We start from the raw sequence: 22,355 nt of genomic DNA, 5'->3' as shown, positions 1-22,355 counted from the left end.
CTGTCTCTGTCTCTGGGACCCACTTATGAAAACATATTGTGACTGTAATCACAATATGTTACCAGAAATACGCCTGTGAGGCAATTTGACTCCCAAAAAAAACAGGATCAAATGAGACTGCAGTGGCATAAGGTAAATAATTTGACATTAGGAGGCAGGAGCACAGTATAGTAATAAAAACCTCCATGCCAATTGGACTTGTGTATCAACAGGTTAATCAGAATATAATGCCACTACGCTACAGGCGAGATGGCAGCAGAGACGGCAATGAGCCAGGATATTATCAGCCTGAGGTCACGAGTGAAGCACTACTTCTGAGAGCGTGAAGAAGAAAATCAATGTTCCACATAAATCAACATTTTACATGCCTCACATGAGGCTCACACACACACACACATACACACACACACTCTCTCTCTCTCTTAGGATCTCCTGGAAAGACTGAGCAAAGGTCTAATTCTACGTTGTGTATGCCGTTCCCTGCCCTGATGAGACAATACTCTCACTAGACACACACACACACACGTGCATACACACACACACACACACCATACACACTTACACAAACACACACACACAAACCCAGTGACAACGCTTCGTTCTAATCAAAAACACATCTCAACCAATAGGCCAGCATCTGCTGCCGAGTGAGACACAGAAACACCCCAGCACTGCTCCACACATCATTAGCTCTCAAAACACACACACACACACACACACACACACACACACACACACACACACACTGTTAGGCAGTGAATATAAGCATTTGCGTGTTTGTGCGTGTATACCATGTATATGAATGCACAGTTTTGTGAAAGCATGAGTCTTTTATGCATTGACAAGCGTTGCTTTTAAGGATAAAGTGGTATCTGGGAAAACCCGTTTCCTATAAACAAGATAATGGTAATTCTGTTTGCTGCAGCCTGGTAATTTGTGAAACAACATTTGCTACACTGAACTTTGGAGTCATTTGGCTCCTCCATATTCATGTGCTCTGATTCACAAAGATATGTGATGGCTTGTTCTTTTTCCTGTTGTTTCCTCTGCCTCTTTTCTCTGTGATGTTCCCCTTTCTCTCTCCTGTCTCCCCTCCTGAAGGGAAACAAACACACTCTCATCCTCTTTGATGAACTCTGGGAGAACACTGTGTTGTGAATTGAAAATAATCCCGTAAAGACAGGCAAGCAGATAATACGGGGGGAAAAAAGCAAGTTGAAGCGAATAAAGAGAAAAAGTTGTTGCGTGATGTTATCCTTGTCCTAGAAAGTAGGTTCAAGATGGTTTTAAATCCTGGCCAATAGCTGCACGCTCTTTTATAATAAAGAAATCGGACAATTAAGAGTTTAGTTAGAGGAAAAGCTCATTTGTTTATGTTCTTCTACAGTGGGTTGGAGTGTGTGTGTGCGTTTCTAGTGCGAGCTGAGTGGAAAGGGAAGGGCGAGGGCTGAAGGGGAACGGTCACGTTGGCCCACGCGCAAACACACCGCATCATCCGGCCGCCCAGAGTTCTGTGTCCAATAAATCATTGCAGGTGCAGGGGAGCAGTGACAGTGCGCTAAGGTCATTCTCTCATGAATAGGGAACATCTCTCAGTGCGGCTGCTGAAACGGCACTCATCGAACTTAAGTGCCACTTTAAACTCCTGGCACCCTGTTTGCCCTTTCCCAGTGATTCAAATATGCCATCCCTGCCCCCAGAATCTGAGAAAAAAATAAATAAATCAAATCAAAAAAGTTAAGTCCCTGCGAAATCTTTCAAACAACATATTTTGCATACTCGTCAGACAAAATATACAGTCAAAAGCCTAATTAGATTAGATTAGATTAGATGAAACTTTAATGAGCCCAGTGGGGAAATTGAGTAATCAGAAACATCAGAACCAGAGAGCAACATTTTGTCTAGTTTTTCATTGCTGACTAACATACAGCGTAAGATGGGTTTCACATTAAAAGATTACCAACAGGCAAAACACAATCAGCTTTTAATTAGGGGTCTTTATTGACCAATTTTATCTCACTGTGCCAATTCGTACAAATTAAACTACAGACAGATATGGCAAATCATTATCTTAACATCCTGATCTACTGATGCTGGATCAAATTGAATCAAACTGACATTTTTATTTGCCTTAATTTCTGGGGTTTCTGTCCCTGTGCGGAGGGCTGGAGATGTTTTCAGGGACTGTTAGTTCGCTACTGATGTGGCGCTCCACTCGCTCACCGTCTAATTCAATTTCATTTCCTGACCCTTCATTAGATCGCCCATTTCAGCCTATAATCTGACTCCATCTGGGGGGATAATCTAATGCCATCTCTGAGAGGATGCAGACTGCCGCCACCAGACTTCTGAGTCAGGCTGACACAGGATCTTGCACACACACACACACACACACACACACACAGCACACAAGCACAGGAATACATACTAGAGATAAAGAGCAACCAGAACTGCATCTCTGACTTATTATCAATCTATCTCTCTGTTTGGCAGTATGTATTTGGGGTTATCTCTTTCCTTCCTGTGCTCTCTCACTTTCATATGCACACGCACACGCACACGCACACGCACACACGCCTGAGCTTCCGGAGTGACAGATTGACAGCTTGGCCAATGCAAACCTGTTTACTTGTTATCAGACGCCAGATAACACGCACACACACACACACACACACACACACACACACACACACACACACACACACACACACACACACACAGGGGGGTTGATGCATGAGACAGCAGGCGTATCAAAGGTAAAGGAGAAAGATCGAGACAAACAAGAGGAGCACATCACATTCAGAAACAGAGACGGAGGAGCAGGGGAAGAGAGAGAGCTAAACACCTCCTTTTTGAATTTTATGCTCAGTCTTATTTCACATATTTTTCTCTCCAAATCTTTTTGCTTTGCTGTTTCTTTTATCTTTTATATTTGTGATCTGAAGTCATTTTGTATGCCAATTTAGTAGCACTTTCATTTTTTTGGTTCATCTTTTAGTTCCGCTCTTGAAGTGAGACATTTGTTGAGTCCTATGGGATTCATCGTCTAACCTGTAGCTCTGTAGTTCTGTTTGTTGTTTTATTTTATTTTTTTACATTGGCTGATTTTTTTGTGCGTGTATGTTCTATTTTGTCAGTTTTGTGTGAATAGGTGGGGTATTGTTTTGGAAAATAGAAGGCTTAGGCCAAGCGAGATGGAGCCAAATCAAGACCCAGTCAAGACAAAATAAGAGAGAAGTGAAGAAGCAGAGAGAGAGAGCATGGTGTTAGAAAAAGCGTGTGTCTGACAAAACATAGTGTTGGAACCTGAGAGACTTTATTAAGATCTCTATTCTCTGTCCAAATGTCTTCCAGTGAACTGACAGACCAAGTGAGAGAGCTGTGAGTGTGTGTGTGTGTGTGTGTGTGTGAGAGAAATATATAGAGAGAGATGGACAAAGAGAAAGTAGGAAGGGCAGGAGAGTCGAGAGTGTTTAGGTGTGTGTGTACCATGGATGTGTGTGTGTGTGTGTGTGTGTGTGTGTGTGTGTGTCTATGCGCGGACTGAGTGCGGAAGGGAGGGCGGGAGGGTCACCCCAGTCTGCCTGTGATGGATGATGAGACGGGCCTCGGCCGAGAGAGAGATGAAGAGACAGAGAGACAGGCGGAAAGAAAGATGAAGGAGGCGCGATAAATAGCAAATGAACAGCCGAAACAGAGAGGGAATTATAGATGCTTTCCGTATCTTGAAAGGGAAAATACATTACAGTGAATATCACTGAGACGCGATTTCATGCAGAGTGCCATGCAAGAAAAAAAAGAGGAAAAAAAACCAAAACAAAAAAAAATAAAAGAGCAAGTGAAGGGCAAATGAGAGATGGAAGAGGAAAAGAATAGCTATTAGTGTGTGACTTGGAGGATGAGTGGAGGGCACAAAACAAGAGTCTAATTGCCTGACTAATTGGAGCCTTTGTTTCCAGTTTCCCTTCAATGAGCCGAACGGATAGAGAGAGACAAAGGGGCTCGATTGAACCGGATAAGGCGAGACGGGGCTGTGACAGCTAAACAATATTCCGAGAGTATCGCGGCTACACAAACTCTATTGGATTTGGAGTATGAAATATTTATTCGGCTCTGAACTGTATACCGGCTTTTGCCTGTCTCGAAAACTACTGGGAAACTCTTTTCACGGGCTTCATAAAAGATGCCGTTGCGGACGGCGGCTCGGTCCAAGGAAATACACGAATGCCTGCGCGTGCAAAGGAAATACAAAGACTCCCTGAAGAAAGACAGACATATTGACAGAGTCTCACACACACACACACACACACACTGGGCTATGAGAGGCAGGGGGCAAACCCTCAGTACTACCAACCTAGTTTGCAGCGAGCAGAGCCGACGGCTGAGTGAAATGGAGACAGTACTCTCCGTGCCCTTTGATAAACACCAGTTCTCCGCCTCGTTCTCCCTCCATCACCCGCACTCTCCTATCCGCCCGTCTACGGTTTCCACTTTTCCAGTATCTCCTCTCTTTTTTCCCAACTCAATTTCTCATTAACGCTATCTGACTGTCACCCTGTCCCTCTCTCTCTCTCCCTCTCTCTCTCTAATACCCACAGGTGGCCTTTGAATAAAAGAGCGTGCTCAGCGAGTGCTCTCCTCTCAACTGCATTAATGATACCAGTGTTTAGACCTGCCCCAAGGAGACGCACAAACTTCACTTTTCTCTCCCCCCCCCCTCTCCCCTCTTCACTCCATTTCTCATGCGTTCCTCTAATCCATCAGAGAGCTATCACGCTGCTCTTCCCCTGCAGCCTCAATAAATCCTCTTTTTTCCACCCCCCTCCCGTCACCATTCCATCCCCCCCACCCTCATCCATCCCCCCCGCTCTCTCTCTCTCTCTCCTCTTGTATCTTGTCCGTCTCTTTTCTCCGACTTCTCGCGCCGTCTCTTCTCTCCCTCTATCTACCTCTTCTAATCCCTTATCTAATACAGCATTACAGCATCGCTCCTCTTCCAACTCTTTCTCTTCTTTACAGCCCCGAACTCCCCCACTTCACCCACTTCTCGCTTTGATTTTGTATTAACTCCTTTCCCCTCTCTTATTGGCCAGAAGATAACTGAATACATGAGCATGTGAAAAAAAAAAAACATTTATCTCACAAAGCCTCGCTCTCTCTCTGGGGGTTTTGTGTCACAGGGAAACATATGCTCTTTTCATCACGGTGAAATGCAACCATAATTATTACACCCCGTCAAGGTCAAATAACGCTATTAAAGTAAACGCTACAGAGGATTTCTTCACAGGAGAACTCTAAGAGGGACACGATTACACGCTGGCAGAAGAGGAGGGATGATTCACTCGCCTCTGCACAGATCATGTGCGTTGCGCTGGGGGAAAAAAGTGTGCAACGTGTGCACGTGAATGCCCGACTATTGATCCCTTCTCATGACATTTTCATATCTCGACACATAATGAGGATTCACTGAGTCACTTTCCAAATGGCGAACATATCCGCTAGGACATTCCACATCTGCTCAGAATACAATTACTGTGTTTCCTCTGATTTCCTCTGTCATCATTACTGCTTCTGGACAGAATTGGCTCCCGTCTGACGGCCCAGTCGTATTTACACATTTAGCGCCAATCAGACGCCCACCACCACATTCTTTCACAAGTCGAGAGATGTGTGTCCTCCACATCCCAAAGACATTCTGATTAAACATAGGCCACTACACACACACACACACACACACACATAGATTTCTATCTCAGCAGGCTCCCATCACTCATAGAAACAGATGGCGGAGTAAGGGCCTGAGGGAAGAAAGCGGGGAAGAGAAGGCATTGTAGCTCACTGGCAAACAGCTTCATTCTAATTCAACCGCTACAGTGCATCGACCAATTACCTTAAGCGGAGATAGGGCCGAGGTTGGAGAGAGAGGTTGGCATGGAGATTTGCATGTGCAGTCAAACACGATCAGGCATATGTGTGTGTGTGTGCAGGCACGCATGCTCAAAGACACACAGAAACATATAGACACACAAGTCATGAACACACACACATACACACACTTCCAAATAAGAGCTTACGAGACACTGCGGGTGCCACTTTTCACAAGTGCTGTTGAGGTGCTGCCGGTCCCTGCGCTCTATCAGTATTCCTATGATGTCATGAACACTAGTATTATGCTTTCCTCTCTCTCCACTCTGGAGCCTCTTGGCCGGCTAATAGCCAGCAGTGCTTAAGTGATTCAATTATAGATACTGAGAGATCCCACAGCGAAGTAACTGGTCATTCTCTGCAAGGTTTCCCTCATTGTTGCTGGGAACAGCACAGTTAACTCGCTCCCTCCGACTAACATTGGTCTTTGGAAGTCCTCTGTAAAGTCACGTGTATAGAAAAAAAAATGAATAGGGAGAGAAAGAAGGGAAAGGGGGCAAAGGAGAAAGAAAAGCAGAGAAGAACGAAAATAAGGAAGTCAGACTCTTTCTCTCTCTCACAAACACACAGACATACACACACACACACACACATCAACGCCCACATGTCTGGTGGATTGGGTGTAAATGTCATTTCCCACAGTTTGTGAACTGAAAGCTGCTCCTACAAAATGCCAGCGGTGGCATCGCAGATAACCTTGGTATCCGCCTTTCTTCCTCACCGCACCACTGTCAAAGGTCATCAGCGGCCATCTTTAATTTCAGTCATCGTCCCTGAAGGTGAAACCGGCCAGGCGCAAACCACGGCGCAACACACCCACACTTAATGCACACACACACGCACACACACACACAGACAGGCAGACAGACAGACAGACACACGCGTGGTAATACTCAGAAGAAGACACAGGCATCTTTCAATTGACTTTTCCTTTTTGCCTCCTAGCGTGTTCTTCGATTCTGACCTTATTCTCACCAGTCTGACGAGATGAGCCAGCACTCATGTTAACAGACATCCGCTTCCACTGTCTTTCAAACCGCATTCCCTCTCGTCTCCGAGCTCTTGTCGATCGTGCACCAGTCTGCACTGTTCGGGAGATTCTGCAATATTTGAGCGCCGAGCGCAGCGGCAGACCGGCTCAGTATGCAACTCAGCACAGTTCAGTTTATGGAATTTCAGCAAATGTCAATCTCCCCGGTGTTGTCTATACAGCCCGAGGCTCTGGTAGCTGTGTGAGAGCAGAGATAGTGTTGACAGGGTTATCTGGGTTCCTCATCTGACTACTTCACTGTCACTCATCAAGTCGTTGTGACAGCACCTAGCAGGCAGCCGCCAAGCTATCACTGCACAGGTGTGAGCAGTGGCGGAGGGAGACAAATCAAAGAGAGTTACAGACAGACAGAAAGGGTCCAAGATGACACATGTTGGATTTTGTCATTAAAATAGTCATAACGACATATTCTAATGGAAGCAAAAACAAGTGGCTTTTCAGACAGATGTGCGTCTCACTTTGATTTAGTCCAATTTGGGTGTTTTTGGGAGAATATCCTCTCCGGTAGGCGGTCAACTGTTTAGTTACACATCAAATGCAATGGGGGAGAGGAAATAATGAAACAGTACCACTGTGTTGCCGGCAAGGCTACAATAATGGGCCAAATGAAAGCAAGTCACAGGGGTTGTAAAATGTATTGCTGATAGTTGTTACCACTATTCATTTGATAATGTATATAAAATCCTACACTGACCAGTTTTAATGAGATGAAGTGAAAAAGAAAAAAAAAAAGAAGAAAAAAAGTGCTCAGGGAGAGGAAAGAAAGAAGCTGATAGAGAAAGAGATGGAGAGAGAGAGAGAGAGAAAGAGAGAGAGAGACAAAGGGTAAATGAGTAGGTGGCACAGTGAGTCAGGAGATGCCAGGATAACAGACATGGGGGAGTATAGATGGAGCGTTTTAGTAAGCCATACAGTCTTGGAGTTTTGTGCTGCAAACTTTGACGGTCTCTGCAGGGTTTCCAACTTTTGAACTCAGGTGAAGATCTGTCGCTCTTACTTTCTCCTGAATTCTTTTTTCTGCTAACACACACACACACACACACACACAAACAAACACACACTAAATGGCGTGAGTCATTGCCTCCAGGTGGTCATAGCCAGGTGGTGTGGACTACCAGATCTCCCTAACAGGTGTACCGCTCTAACTTTCCTGTCCGTCCCATCTATTTAAACCACCACCTAGGGCGGACTGCGCACGCCGCGGCAACAGGACGGCCACGCCCCATTGGAGTGGAGAGGGACGGGCATTTGGAGAAAAGCATCGTAGGTGTTTTGTCAAAGCCTGCTGATGGAAAGTGGCTCTGCCCTGCTGTCACTGCTGCTTGCTGTTTTTCTTCGGCTTCAAAGCAATAGCTCTCAAACACACACACACACACACACACACACACAAAGCCCTTACCCGATTACAGACTTAAAATCACCCCCCAAAATCGAATTGCTGTTATGACCCTGCCTTGAGAGAGAGAGAGAGAGAGAGAGAGAGAGAGAGAGAGAGAGAGAGAGAGAGAGAGAGAGAGAGAGAGAGAGAAAGAGAGAGAGAGAGAGAGAGAGAGTGGAGTGCTCCTAAGAAGAACAGACCTCCTCCTTAAATAGCTTATCTGTCTCATCAGCTCAGCTTTAGCTTGGGTGGGACAACACATGGAAACTCCCCAAGCACATCAATATTTTACATGTCTGCTGTTATCCACATATTATATGTCTGTGTGTGTGTCCTGTAGCAAAATGGGGCGATGGTTTAGTTACTGTACATGTTGCATTGTCATACCCCTCTCTCTCTCCTGGTCTTTCCCATCTCTTTCCACTCTCATCTGTCTAATAAAGGCGAACATTCCAAAAAATAATCTTTGCCACTGTATCATGTATCATGGGACTTGGTGACACAGAACCAAGGTAAGAGACCACTTAGGCTCTGCTGAAGGGGCCAATTTGAGATCGACACCTATTTCTAAAAAGCACATTAATCAGAAGGTTTGAATTCTTTAGCTATCAGAGGCCAGGCAATCCATAAATGCAACAGTTTTATCGGTGAATACACATATCTACTCTACCCATCTACAGCTGTGACACACAAATAAAGGATGAAAGAAAATAAGAATTGAAGAGGAAGACATAAACAAGACCAGTTTGCAAGTTTGCATTTAGGTATTTGTCCCAAAGGTTCATCTCGGCAGTTCATCTTGTTGGTTGTTTGGTTCGTTATCAGATTCTGGGACGGGGCCCTCCATCCTTCACAAATCTATAGTTTGAACTCCACTTGAAGGAGCTGAGAGAGAAGTTTTATCTGGGACATGCGCAGGAGGCGTGTCGTAACCATTTGGTCAATCAATAAGCTTGTAGCAGGAATGTGATCCCAGTATTACGACGCAATTCTGAAACTATGCCTGTGGTACATAGTAGTAACACATTCCTGGTGACTCAAAATTAATTATTGATTTGTTTTACACCAAACATGGCAATGTTATGCGCATTAAAAATGAAGTTAATTACAGGAGCGTAAAAAGCATGTTCCACACTTTGTTAAATAATCAAACACTGGGCACATTTCTCCATTGAGCCCTTAGCAGAAAGCTCAATCGAAGTCTGTTGTTGGGTAAATTTTGAGAGTTTTGCACAGAGTGGGAAATACTCCTAATATTCCTAATATTCTGTGCACAGTCGAGGAGCGTTTACACCAGGTCACTCTCCAGTCAGGTGATCTGGACCCCTGGGGAGCACAGGGCCGTGACCAGGCCATACTGCTGTTTAGGTCCATTTGATCACAGATCCTTTGATTAGTGCGCAGAGTGGAGATCCTGTGGGAAACTGTTTTGACTTCATTAAAATGCAGATTAGTTTCTTTTGGAAGATTTGTTTGGTTGAAGCCCATGATGGGTTTTCCCTTGGGGCTGCTGGTGGGTCACACCCAGCACCCTGGGTGTGACCCACCCTCTACTACAGTCCATTAGTGTCTGGGCAGCTGAGTGAGAGAGAAAGAGTGAGAAAGAGAGAGAGTGAGAGAAAAAAAATGCACTAGTCACTAGTGCTTATTTTTTTTTTGTCACTAGTCACAATTTTGCCAGTTACTAGTCTAAAAAAAAAAAGTAAATTACAATAGTGCTAGTCACTATTGTAATTTACTTCTATTTTTTTTAGTTACTAGTATCTAATTTTTATTTTTGCCAGTAACAATTATGTTGTTACTAGTAAAAAAAAATAAGCAGTTTTTTATTTTGAATACTATGGGGCTATACATTTTAGATATCAACTTTTCATTCACTTTTTTCATTTCACTAGCACCTGTTCAGTTAGAACTGGTATCTAGCCTGCCATAGAGAGCTCAAGATGCAGTGTGTGTGTGTGTGTGTGTGTGTGTGTGTGTGTGCGTGTGTGTGTGTGTGTGTGTGCGTGTGTGTGTGTGTGTGTGTGTGTGTGTGTGTGTGTGTCAATGTGTGTGGGTGCGTGCTGCAGCAGCCGTAGATTGCAGCGTGCAGAGACCCCCAACAGGCGAGTGAAGTGCTTCCAGTGAACTTCTCAACAACAATACGTTTCATTCCCTGACAATATGATTCAACCCTGCAGCAGCCATTAGTCACTGTTCAGTCAGCTCTACTGTAGCAGGCAGCACAGCTCCAATGAACAGAGACATATAAATAACCACAGTCCAAGCCACAGAAACACCCTTTCTAAACCTGAAATGGGAGGTTCTGTTGTGTTTTGTTCTGCTCTGCTCTGTTCAGTTTCATTTCTGATGGTTCCTCTCCATTCGGTTGTGATTTGTTCAGCTCCATTCCTTTATCTTCCACTCTGTTTGGCTCTGTCCCATTTCATCCTGCTCTGGTCCCAATGTGCTGATAACGAGGAACAGTAGCATGTAAACTGTGAAGGCTTTTTTAAGGTGCATCTTTGACCAAGGCCACTCCTCAAAGCAACACATAGTTAAGCAGAACTTAACTGTGGCAGAGTGGATTTTTTTTTAATGCGTTGAAATGACCCTGAACATATTCTTCAAACAACAAAAAGTAAAACAGATTTTTTCAGAAGAGCACATCCAAATATTGTCATATTGTGATACTATAAGCTAACAACAGCTTGAACTACAGAATTGTGAAAATTCTCAGTCACTGAATCAGTTGCATGTCAAGGATAGTGTTTTTTTGTGGATAACTGATGGGTCCAGGACAGGCAGGAGATGACAACTCTTTTATTCTAAATTGCAGAACTCTGCAATTTTCTGCAATTATTCTAAATTGCAGAACTGACAAAATTCAACAAGATAATCATGCTGTCAATGGGCTAGCCGTCGCTACATCTATAATGTAGCTTGGCTTTCCATCTGCAAAACACACTGTTAGCTTCTAGAAACACTTGATTTCACTTTTCTGTTCAAGTATTTGTTTACAAATGTTTCAAATTTCCAAGGGACAAGATCCATCTAGTGACTGATTATTATTGCTTTACACATGGTCTGATGCAGAGATTTTTTTTTTGAAAACCAGGCCTTGTTCTGTTCTGCTCTCCTAATATGCTCATTTCTATTCTACTCTACCTAATCTAAAAGAGCACCTTTTATAAATGCCTGGCATTTGATCATGCTGCAGACAATTTGCCATGCTCAACAGCTTTGCTATAAACAGGTCTCGCCTAACGGTGTGTGAGGGCTGAAGGTGGCACAGTGTGCCATAAGAACATATGGAAGATGACAAACTAATTGCCTTTGCTGTGTGATGTTTCAATAAAGTCATCAGATGCGGAGAGGCATTTAAAATGGTACGGCGTTTAGCTCAGACACACACACACACAAATGCACAGATGCATGCATTTGCTCGCACGGAAATATATGAACACGCTCTCTCACGCTCACCCACACACAGGAACATCAAACCAGAATTTGCCTAATTATCTTAAGCCAGACTTTCACACCGACTTTGACACACTTCCCCTAAAGCATGTGAGAGTACAAAGCTATAACATGAAAATGGATTTGACTGAATTGACTTCAACCCCCCCCCCCCCCTTCCATCTTTTCCAACTGTTTCATCTCAGGTGCTTACTATTCCATGACCTGACAGTAGAATCACATCACTTTACACATCAGGGCAGATAAGATGAAAAGATTTTGAGAGAAGATATTACTGAGCACGAACTGGTGTGTGTGTGTGTGTGTGTGGCTGTGTGTGAAAGGTGATATCACTGTTGTATCAGATCTCAGTGAGGTATAGAGAGCCCATTACTAAGGCCTGCTCTCTGCAACACCTCTCCTGGTGGGAGTCATTTCATTACTGCCAGCATGTCTCCTATACACATACAAATACATTCTGACAGACATACACAAATCAACCACACACACACAGACACACACACACACAGTAAAAAGCTAACAAAACCACACACACAGTAACAAACTCACACAGACACATTAACTAACTCACAAAACCACACACACACACACACACAGATCACAAAACATGCGATGTCACACACAAAGTCCTCCCCAGCAGACCCTTTTTAATGTCCCTGCCATATTCCGGCTCCACGCTTGGTTACTCTGTTGTTGTCTTGTTACTGTTGGGGAACGAGAGTCGCTTGTCAGACAGGAAGAGAAAATAGAAAACCTTTCAACCACCGCCTCCCCTTCCTCCTCCTCCCCTCTCTTCTTCTTCTTCTACTTCTCCCTCTTTTGTCGTCTCTCTGTTCTCCCTTGTAGTCTGCCGTGCCTGCTGTGTTAACAAGACCCGGTGTATCCTATGCAGACACAAACACTCGCACATCATGCCGCCTTGGCCTGTGCTCAGCCCCTTATGGGATTAATGAGTAATTCTTAATTCATTACATAATATGTGATGTGTGTGTGCGTATGTGCATACACCTTTACAAGAAAAGGCATAATGTGCAACAGACATATAATTTATGGTTTGCAATGAGCTTTTCCCTTGGCTCTATAGTTTAATAATCCCCCCCGGAGTGCTACATAAAATGATGGTGGGTGGCGGTGGGGATAAGTCCTTGTCATCTTCTACACTTTGTACACTCTGTATTTACATAGTTTTAAACACCAGGCTTTTATTGGTGCTCCTACATCAGCAGCCTTGGAGTGATGCAATGAGTCACAGGTTTTTTTTTTTATTAATAGCAGCACGAATACTGTAATCAAAATACTGGTTACAGAAAGGTCGATGCAGAGAATGTAAATTCATGCCATCAGGTTCATTCCCTGAATGTGTTTCACTCATTTTTTTGATTAGTATTTTTTGGTTGATGGCATGATTTTACGTCAAATGCTCCTTAGTGACCAGTAGGAAGCAAAAAATTAGGGCCTTGAACTTGGATTTCTTACTTCACACTAATTAAAAGATTCCAGTAGTTGACATCATACTGTATCTAAAATCCATGACTTGATGTAGAAATGCTTTTTAAAAAGAGGCATGTTAAATGTAAGCAGTCATTCAACATTAACAAAATGTGACTTGTCTTAATACATACAAATCAACAGCTTTCATTCGTTTTTGTGTGTGTTTCTGCATTATACTTTACTGTGTGTTTTTGTCACCCAACTTGTACCATTTAGGGGTGCTAGAATATTCCGAACCTGCACTGCATTCACCATTGGCAGTGTGTGTGAATAATTTAACACAGCACTAAACAGCTTGTGCTTCATCCACTTAGGCAACACATGCAAAAACCCAAAGGAATAGGAGCACTGTTCCAGGATCACTTATCTTGTTGCGTAAACACACAGACTTCACAATGACTTACAAAGCAAACTGGCCTCGTATCGGTCCTTGATATTAAAAGGTACTTTATGCAAAAGCAGCTCCTGGTGATTAGGAAGAGGGATGTGTGGGAGCTGAGAGGAGCGGATGGGTTAACACATTCTCAAATTACATTCAGAGAGACGTCTTTCTGCCGTTATGAACGTTCACACTCGAAGACCTTACGAGAACACCACCATATGCGTTAATTCCCGCATATACATACAGTGAGGCACACACACACGTACACACACACTCTACCTGCTCTCCAGTGGCCAGTGAGCACTTGAGCCAACAATTTTCTGTGGTATGCGCGCAGTAAAAGCCTCTTGAAGCGATTATGTTACAAAGGAGGCTGGAGACGTCCTTTTTTTTAACAGACATGAATGGACACAAGAGCACTCTACAAAGAGCATCATTGGTACAGATTGCTACTTAACAAGGAACACAGGGACAGGAAGGCTCTTTACCAGGAACAGTCACAAGACCGGTCCTGAGAGAGGCTACAGTGGAGGGCCGTATTTGTCAAGATTAGGTCTACTTAAATGTTAACAGGGGTGTTTTTTTTGTTTTTTTCTGGAGTCTCCGTTCTAGTATGAGAGTGAAATTACCGTGCCAGAGAGAATTGTGTGTGTGGTTGTCACAGGTACTTACTGCACAGACTTGGAGGACTGGGACCTGAATTTGCTGAACTCGCCGGGAGCGGTCCACTCTGTACCCAGCTGCAACACACAGAGAGGAGACACAGATCAGAGAGAGTGTGAAAAAAAAGGGGGGGGAGGGAGAGAGTGTGTCTGTGTGAAACTGGAGAGGATGAAAAGAGCATAAGAAATGTTGTGGCGCAATTTATATTTGAGGAGTGTTCATCTGAAAAATGTTCCGCAGATATCACCTTTGTGAGCATAGAGCAGCAGCTTTATAATTAGCAGACATCCAGTGTGTGTGTGTTGGGGGGGTGCTGTCTGAAGTAGCGTCACATGTAAGGGAGTAAGGTCACAAACAGCCGGACCTTGCCAGCTCCTTTTCTGCTTGCATCACGATGGGTGAATTGGAACGGACCTTGCGACATCCAGAGAGCGCTTGCCTTGTTATGATGGGACGGCAAATGAGGAGTAATTGGGAAAATGAGAGAATTTGCCCGGAGGCGACGGGGAGAGTCAATCGGGAGGCGAGTTCTGATGAGCTAAGTGAGCAAACAGACAAGAGCTAATAGCTATAAACAGAAAGAAAATGAGAATGAGCGATTCTCTGCCAATGCAGACTCTAAGAAGCCGGCTCATCGGGACCACTGGGGGTCTCGTTTCAGCCCTGCAGTCGAATCAGTACCCATTCATTTCCTCAGCAAGCCAAGGCGACTAATTAGGGCCCCTGCTGCTGCTGATCCATAATGAAAGAATGAGGCTAAGATCACAGTGGGCATGCCTTTAATTGTTTGTGTTGGCCACACTTCTGGTTTTGAAGCTGGTCAGGAACACTGTGGTGTGTGGTGACAGATCACAAGAGCCTTTCTGCTTGTAAATAGCTACTGATCCTCACTCTGGGTACCAGAATGTTTCATGCAGAACGGCACACACAGTACGGCGCACACATACAAGATATGGACAGACGCACACACGCACACATAGACACAGCCAAGACTGCTTTGTGCATTTCAACAAACATAAAATGGCACCTCTGAATGTGTTTACTCGCATTGGAAGAGAGCCGTTTTGGGAAGAAAACCTCAAAAACAGGCAGTGATGTCTGTCCAAAAACCAAGCGGGCCCCTGGCAAAGCGAACGCCTCTGAGCGCCTCTGTGAAGCAGTTGGCTGGAGAGGAGCAGGACACAATGTGTGCTACTGTGCCTTCATTCTGACGCCCACAGCATGCTGCCGTAGTACATTTCCACACCAACAGTCACCTCACATAAACCTCCTCGGGCTCAGAGGAAGGAAGACCGGAGAGACTAAAGTCACCGGGCGAGGTGAACAACATTTAAATGAAACAGTGTAAATGAAATAGTATTTTTAGTTCTCTCAGCTCGCACAGTGTGGTTTACTAAGTTTCCACATTACAAATGCAACCTTCCTTGAAAAACAAAACAAAATTAAAATGAAAAAATATTTATTGACATTACTGCACAGCCCATTTTCCAGTGTTAATAAGTTTTGGTTTTTCAGTGACAATTATTTGGGGTTGACTCATACAGCTGATACGGCTCCGAGGCAGATGATCAAAACTATGTAAAAGTGTTAAATAAATTCTGATGGGTGTAAACTTACATAAACACTGGCATAGTGTTGATTTTTACGCTCTCAGAAGTGAATTAACACTGTGTATCACTTTCTGCGTGCGTCTGTTCGCACAACAGATGCTTGCCAGTTCACTGCAATCTCTGGATTTTAGAGAGCGGGAAGCCCCGTCTGTGTTTTTATGACAGTAGAACTATAAAGAGAGAGAGGTACCAGGATTTAAACTGCAGTCAATGCCAGGACCGGGGTCCTACCAGTTCCACACTCCCATCATTGAGATCCCAAATGAAATGTGCTAAATTTTGTTTGCAGTGGAACAGATAGCATGTGTGGTAAATTCTTCCATTGCGGGTGATCAACTAAAAATACTTGAGGGGGACGACAACAAGTACAAACAATCATATTTAAATGAGGTTTTTGCCTGTTGCTTTCAACCATGGAGAGGTTCAATGAAAACTGTTAAAAATCATTAACTTCAGTAACTAAATATTCAAATGCAATCATTAATTGACACATTTAATGATCATTTCATTCAGTTTTTAGTAAGTTTTATTAAATGTATCATTTAAATGTAAGTTTAATTAGTCATTTTATAAAAATGTTTTGAAATGGATATATGAATCAATCAATAATAATTAATCACTGAACTACTATGATAATAAAACTGGCACAGGAGAGCCTGCATCTTGCATGACTCCTATGGGTGACTGGCAGTAAATCATCCCTTAGTTCTTCCAAAAGTCCTTAAAGCTCATTGCCTGACGGTCGATATGTTTGTATTATTTTGGCTTCTGGCGTTTCAAACATATTTACACGGTTGGAAAACACCCGTTCTCCATGAATTCCCTGATTTAGCCGCAGCCGACGTCTCCTTCTCGCAATCAGAGCTGCCATCTCTGAATGGATGTCTGATGAATACCTGCTCTCCCTACGTCTTCTATTACACAGGCAATTACCTTTCCCGCAATTACTTTCAGTCTAGGTAAATCGCATTAGACGTGCAAATTAATTACATACTCTCCTCCCAATATTTTGCACATTCTGCCTAAAACGCCCAACATTCCATATTCATTAAGACAAACCCGACAGAATGGAGCAGGGCTTGTATTTTGTTCATTTTGAGTGACACAATCCTCTGCACACCCTGGTAGTCGATCAGCCTCATTGCTTTTCTGCCAGTGGTAACAGTTTCGTACATGTTTTTACACACGCAACCTTTAGCAGATCAGGCCAACAGTGTAGTCATCATTTTTGTTTTTTAGAAACCAAGGAAACCAAGCCTAGATGTGTTAACGCAGATCACAGGTTAGAATCTCTGCTTGCAGAACTCAAGTTCACACCCTGGTGAACTTTAACGAACATTATCCTCTATTACACCCCACTCCCCCGCTCAGGACTCTTATCAATATATTCCAGTGACCTTATGAACTTTACTAAACATTACCACCTAGCAGCAACATAATTTTCATCTGGTGCAGTAGTGACTTTAACCCTTACTGTATAGCCATAACTGTGATTATTTTAAAACTGCAATACTTGAATTCTATGCACCATATACCTATACCTACATGCTGAACTCCCATGTAAAGTAATCCCTATTATCCCTTATTAATACCCGAATACTGTGATTCTGTTAATGCTGGAGTTTTTTTTAATTATTTTACATCAGTCACTATACTACTACTGTTAATACTGCATTGCACTGTTACAGGTTTTTTTTGGTTTCACTTTGTACATACAGTATGTATGGTAAACTGAAGTTAGAATAATATAAAACTTAATTTTCTAAATAAATAAATAAAAACTCAAAGTCCTGGAATGTTTATTTGAATATATCAGTTTTCATTACGTTTTGTTCAGCTCCTCCTGACTGCTGGCTGGGCTGACTGCAGAAACTCACACAGTAGAATCTCATTTAAGATAATCTCCCTCAACAGAATCATCACTAAAATAAAATCTCTGTCATTGCATTTTTTAACAGTGGCAGCCAGCTTCCACAGAAAGCCAAATTGCTTTGACAAATCATCGCTGAATGGGGCAGGCAATTAAAATCTGCCAAAGCATAAGAGAAAAAAGTAGAAAACTATTGAACTATAAAACTTTGAACTGAATGTAAATGGAAAACTTGCGAGACAATACTGTTGAAAATGTCTCCGGCACAAGTTTACATTCTCTCAACGAGTGATTTTTCTTCCTGAAAGAGCTGTTGTTCACCAGATGAAAAAGACAGTGATGATCACACAGTAGAAGCGCCACTGCAAAAAAAGATATCCATCTCAACAAGTCCTGTTATCTAGTACTGAGTGATAAAACTTATTTTTCTTAAAACAATTGAAAAAAATCTGCTGACGGGTAAGAAACAGAGAGATAAATTCAGTTGTTTCCAAAGCAAATCAATGAGAAAATTGAGAAAAGTTATCTCACCCTTGGCTGAATTTTTGACTTCTTTTTAAAAAATTATGAATTTAAGACTGGATACAAACCATAATGACTTTCATGTGAGCATTGAGAAATCACAAGTGTACCCAGAGCTTCGCCCACTGGCTGCTCAAACCTAGATTACATCTAACTTAACCTTGAACACCCACATGGACTTCCTAATCAAAAATGGCATCTACAAATGAATCATGCAGCAGTGCAAATGCAGTCGGTGAATTCTGAGCAATTGGTAAAAATGTACCCATTGTTTCATGCAAACTAGACTGAAGAGGATGTTTTGGAAGCTTTGGAGTTCAAGGTTCATGTTTTGAATATGAATTTCCCGTGGATGTCGATGCATTTCTTTCACTTTCAGTTTAAACAGGCTTTCAGTTTAAACAGGCTCCATTCCAAAGTGCTTTGGATTAATAATATGCTATTGTGATCAATGGTATGAAAATGTAAAATGAGGGCGTTTGATTTGAAACAATTAATGTGCAGTTCCACACAAGGGAGACAATCAAACTTTAAATGCCAAAGAGTTTTAAAGGGTGTTCTCTCTTTCTTCCCTGTTCAGATGATTAACCATCTGTGTGTGAACAAAGGCGGTGATCAAAGACATTGTTACAAGGACAAAAACACGTACAGTAACTCAGCTCTCATCTGAAAGTGGCAGATGTTCTCTGAGGTACGTGCATACGCGCAGTATAGACATACACACACGCACACACACACAAATATACACACACATGTGATTTCCCACCGAACAGTGAGTCATCTGTTATTGGAAATGGCATAGCCTCACTAGTGTAGGCGGGAGGTAAATCACAGCAAGAACAAGGAGGCAGGCAGCCAGGCAGTCATTACTGAGGGGTAACACACAATCACACATATACACTTACATGCACACACACATGCACACACACTTCTTTACACGTCTTAAAACACACCCTCACTCTGACATATTGTCATATTTTGCTGTTACTTCAGAAGTCTGCTCAGAGAAATAAGGCAGGGAACTTGGGGACCCAATTTCTCCAAACTAAAAGCAGACAAACAACCCAGACATACACCAACCTTGCTCTAACTTCACACACCCCCACCCCGCACCCACCCGCCCCGCAACACATTTTCTTTCTCTCTCTCTCTCTCATGTGAACTTTACCCACATATGTGGGTACCTTGAGAAAACTCATTTCAGATGGCCAGTGGCCCTGAAACGCTGGAAAGTAAAACGCAAAACAGGGTCAAGAAATGTGAGAAATATGGGGGTGTAGCGGAGCTGTGGAGTCATTACTCCTCTCTCCATCGTCTCCTTTTCATCTACACCTGCTCCTGTTTTTTTTCTTTTCTCTTCTCCGTGTGAAGAGAAGAGCGAGGACGAGAGAAAAGTAATAGAGCAATAGTGGAACTGTGAGGTGAATTCAAAGTGCTGTTCTCCTTTCCTTATTCTGTCTCTCTTTCTCCCAGTGAATTTTATTTTTCCAATTAAAATTATACTGAAAAATAAGTTACCAGCCCATTTTTACACAATGACAAGACAAAACATAGATGCAATATAATGAAATGTAAGCAACAATAGTTAGAATATATAAAAAAATTGCATATTTATTTCTACTGTTGCAAGAGACAAAGAACATTTGAAAAACTTTTACATGAGATCATATTAATGAAGGTTTTTATCCCCTTTGGCATATTTGAGAAATGTAAGTGCACAACATATCTGACTCATGCATCACTCTGCCCCTCTCAGCTCACACACTCCCCAGCCTATCACTAATCAAGCTGTTTGCAAACTTGAAGTAGCTTATTGATCCAGCTGCTTATTTACTTTATTGATCCCAGGAATACTGATAAATCATCTGCTTTGATGTGCACTGTTAAGCCAGCCACAAGTTTCAAGCAGCAAACTTTTCTGGCCTTGACTTACTGGTCTAGGAAGGACAAAAAAAGCAAAAATTAAAAAGTAAACAAAAACTAATAACTAAATATCAAACTGATCCAAAATTAATATGTTTAATATTAATGTTTTAGTCAATGGACTGAGACTAAAACTAAATTGAAACTGACGGCAAAAGTAACACACATCTCATTACTAACAGTGACCAAGCCTTTGTCTCTCCACTGAGAACGAGCAGCTACTGCTGTCTACTGTCATATTGATTACAGCTCCCTGACCTAATTTCCTCTGTGTGTGTGTGTGTCTTTTAGTGTGTGTTTTCTGAACCAGACAAAATAAATAGCACTACCCATGTGACATACATCAGTGCCCACCCTCTATCTGCACACATACACGTGCACTACATTAGTGCATTCACACACACACACACACACACACACACACACACACACACACACACACACTAAACCACAGCCACCACTTTTCTTCTTTGTTCTCTGGGATTTCTATTTTGGTAAGGACCCCAAAACATCATAAAAGCATAGATCACACTCATTCTCTCTCTCACACACACACACACACACACACACACACCAAGACTGTGCTACTTCTGAGTCTCTCTCGCTATCAGACGAGCTGCGGTCTGGCTCGGTGGGAAGCACTGTGGGAGCTGGCTGGACATTCTGATTGAGAGAAATCTCATTACAGATTAGCTGTGGGCACAAAATATGATTAATGCCAAGGCAGGCCAATGGATGATCCTCGCCCACATTATGCACATATGGGTGCGGATAATGTCCCAGCAGGGCCGAGGAGAGTGTCCTTATTACGCAGACACCCCCCCCCCCTCCTTTTCCACCTGTGTGTCTGTGTGTGTATGTGTATGTGTGCGTGTGCGTGTGTGTGTGTGTGTGTGTGAGACAGAGATGGTCCCTGGGGTAAAAGGCCTCCGTAGACAACCTGCATGGGGAGGAACTGGAGGTGTGTGTATGTATGTGTGTGTCTGTGTATGTATGTGTGTGTGTGTGTGTGTGTGTCTATGTGTGTGTGTGTGTGTATGAGACGGTCCCCGGAGACAAGGGTCTCTGTAGATGACCTCATCATTTCAGTGCGATGTCCTGTGGGGAAGCAGCAGATATCAAGACACATCCGGAGTGACTCATTCCAACGCTGGCCACGAAATGCTGACGGGAGTCTCCACGGAAACGCCACGGAGACGCTGCAGCTCCCTGCCTCTCGTCCTATCACGGCTGAACGTCTGATGGCAGCACATTCCATATATAGCCGGTTCACTATCAAGGCCTACAGCGGCTGGTGCTGCTGTGGCCACAGACATAAAATAACAAGCCTGTAAAATATGATGTGTATTTTTAGGGCAGTGGCTCAGGTCATAAATAGAGCAAGAATTATAAGGGTCCTGTGTGTTAAGAGTTTAAACTCCGATTGAACAGGGTTTTGCTGGAGGTTTTCCCTTAGGCAGGTTCAAGGGTGAGAAAAATAACACTATCTGCATCTCAAAACATCTCAAAACCTGATCTGCTATTTTGAAAGCTTCATTTGAGCGATAACACATTAATACAAAGTTATTTATTTAAGCCATTAAATCATCATCAATAATACCATCACAGTACATTAAACATGCCACGAAGGTCCTATTGAAAATTCAGATGTCTTAAACCCTTCATTACTTCAATTTCACATAGCACGACATATATGGTATCGATGGAAAGACTGGAATCTCTTCTTTCATTTAAAATTGAGCCCTATTGATGCAAGCTATCAGCTATGGGTTATTAGGAAAATTTCAACAGGAGAAGTGGAGAATAAAGTTTTAACCTTCTTTACAGTTGGAAGACTCAACAGCAGGCTTGGCAGTAAACCTTTTTTCAGATTAGTAAAGCACTGCTTTGCCTGCTTTGGGCATAAAATCACATAAGTTTGCTGTGCAAAGGCATCAGTATGGATACGTGACATCCTCTTCAGCTTACTTCTTAGCTATTTCAGCTATTTCAGGTCCTCTTTCAAAAGAAAACAAAATCTTTATTCCTTGCAATGAGAGGAAACCATTTCCATCTTGCACTTCTCGATGAATATAAAGTTT

At 42.9% G+C, this 22,355-nt stretch overlaps 1 protein-coding gene across 1 annotated transcript in view; it reads right to left on the bottom strand.

Annotated features, from left to right (window-relative positions):
- b4galnt4a (beta-1,4-N-acetyl-galactosaminyl transferase 4a) overlaps positions 1-22,355 on the bottom strand; it is a 125,611-nt gene that overhangs the window by 19,074 nt on the left and 84,182 nt on the right. Inside the window, exon 7 of the mRNA XM_071545171.1 lies at positions 14,359-14,426. Coding sequence (XP_071401272.1) covers positions 14,359-14,426 — 68 coding nt within the window. The remainder of the gene's footprint in view (positions 1-14,358; positions 14,427-22,355) is intronic.

Source organism: Centroberyx affinis, unplaced genomic scaffold (assembly GCF_046629955.1).
Source record: "Centroberyx affinis isolate AG114_WGS23_722 - 3 ecotype Tasmania unplaced genomic scaffold, CSIRO-AGI_Caff_v1 ptg004786l_1, whole genome shotgun sequence".
In the NCBI taxonomy this organism is placed as follows: domain Eukaryota; kingdom Metazoa; phylum Chordata; class Actinopteri; order Beryciformes; family Berycidae; genus Centroberyx; species Centroberyx affinis.
Note: the sequence above shows the minus strand (reverse complement) of the source record. Positions and strands in the feature narration are given on the sequence as shown.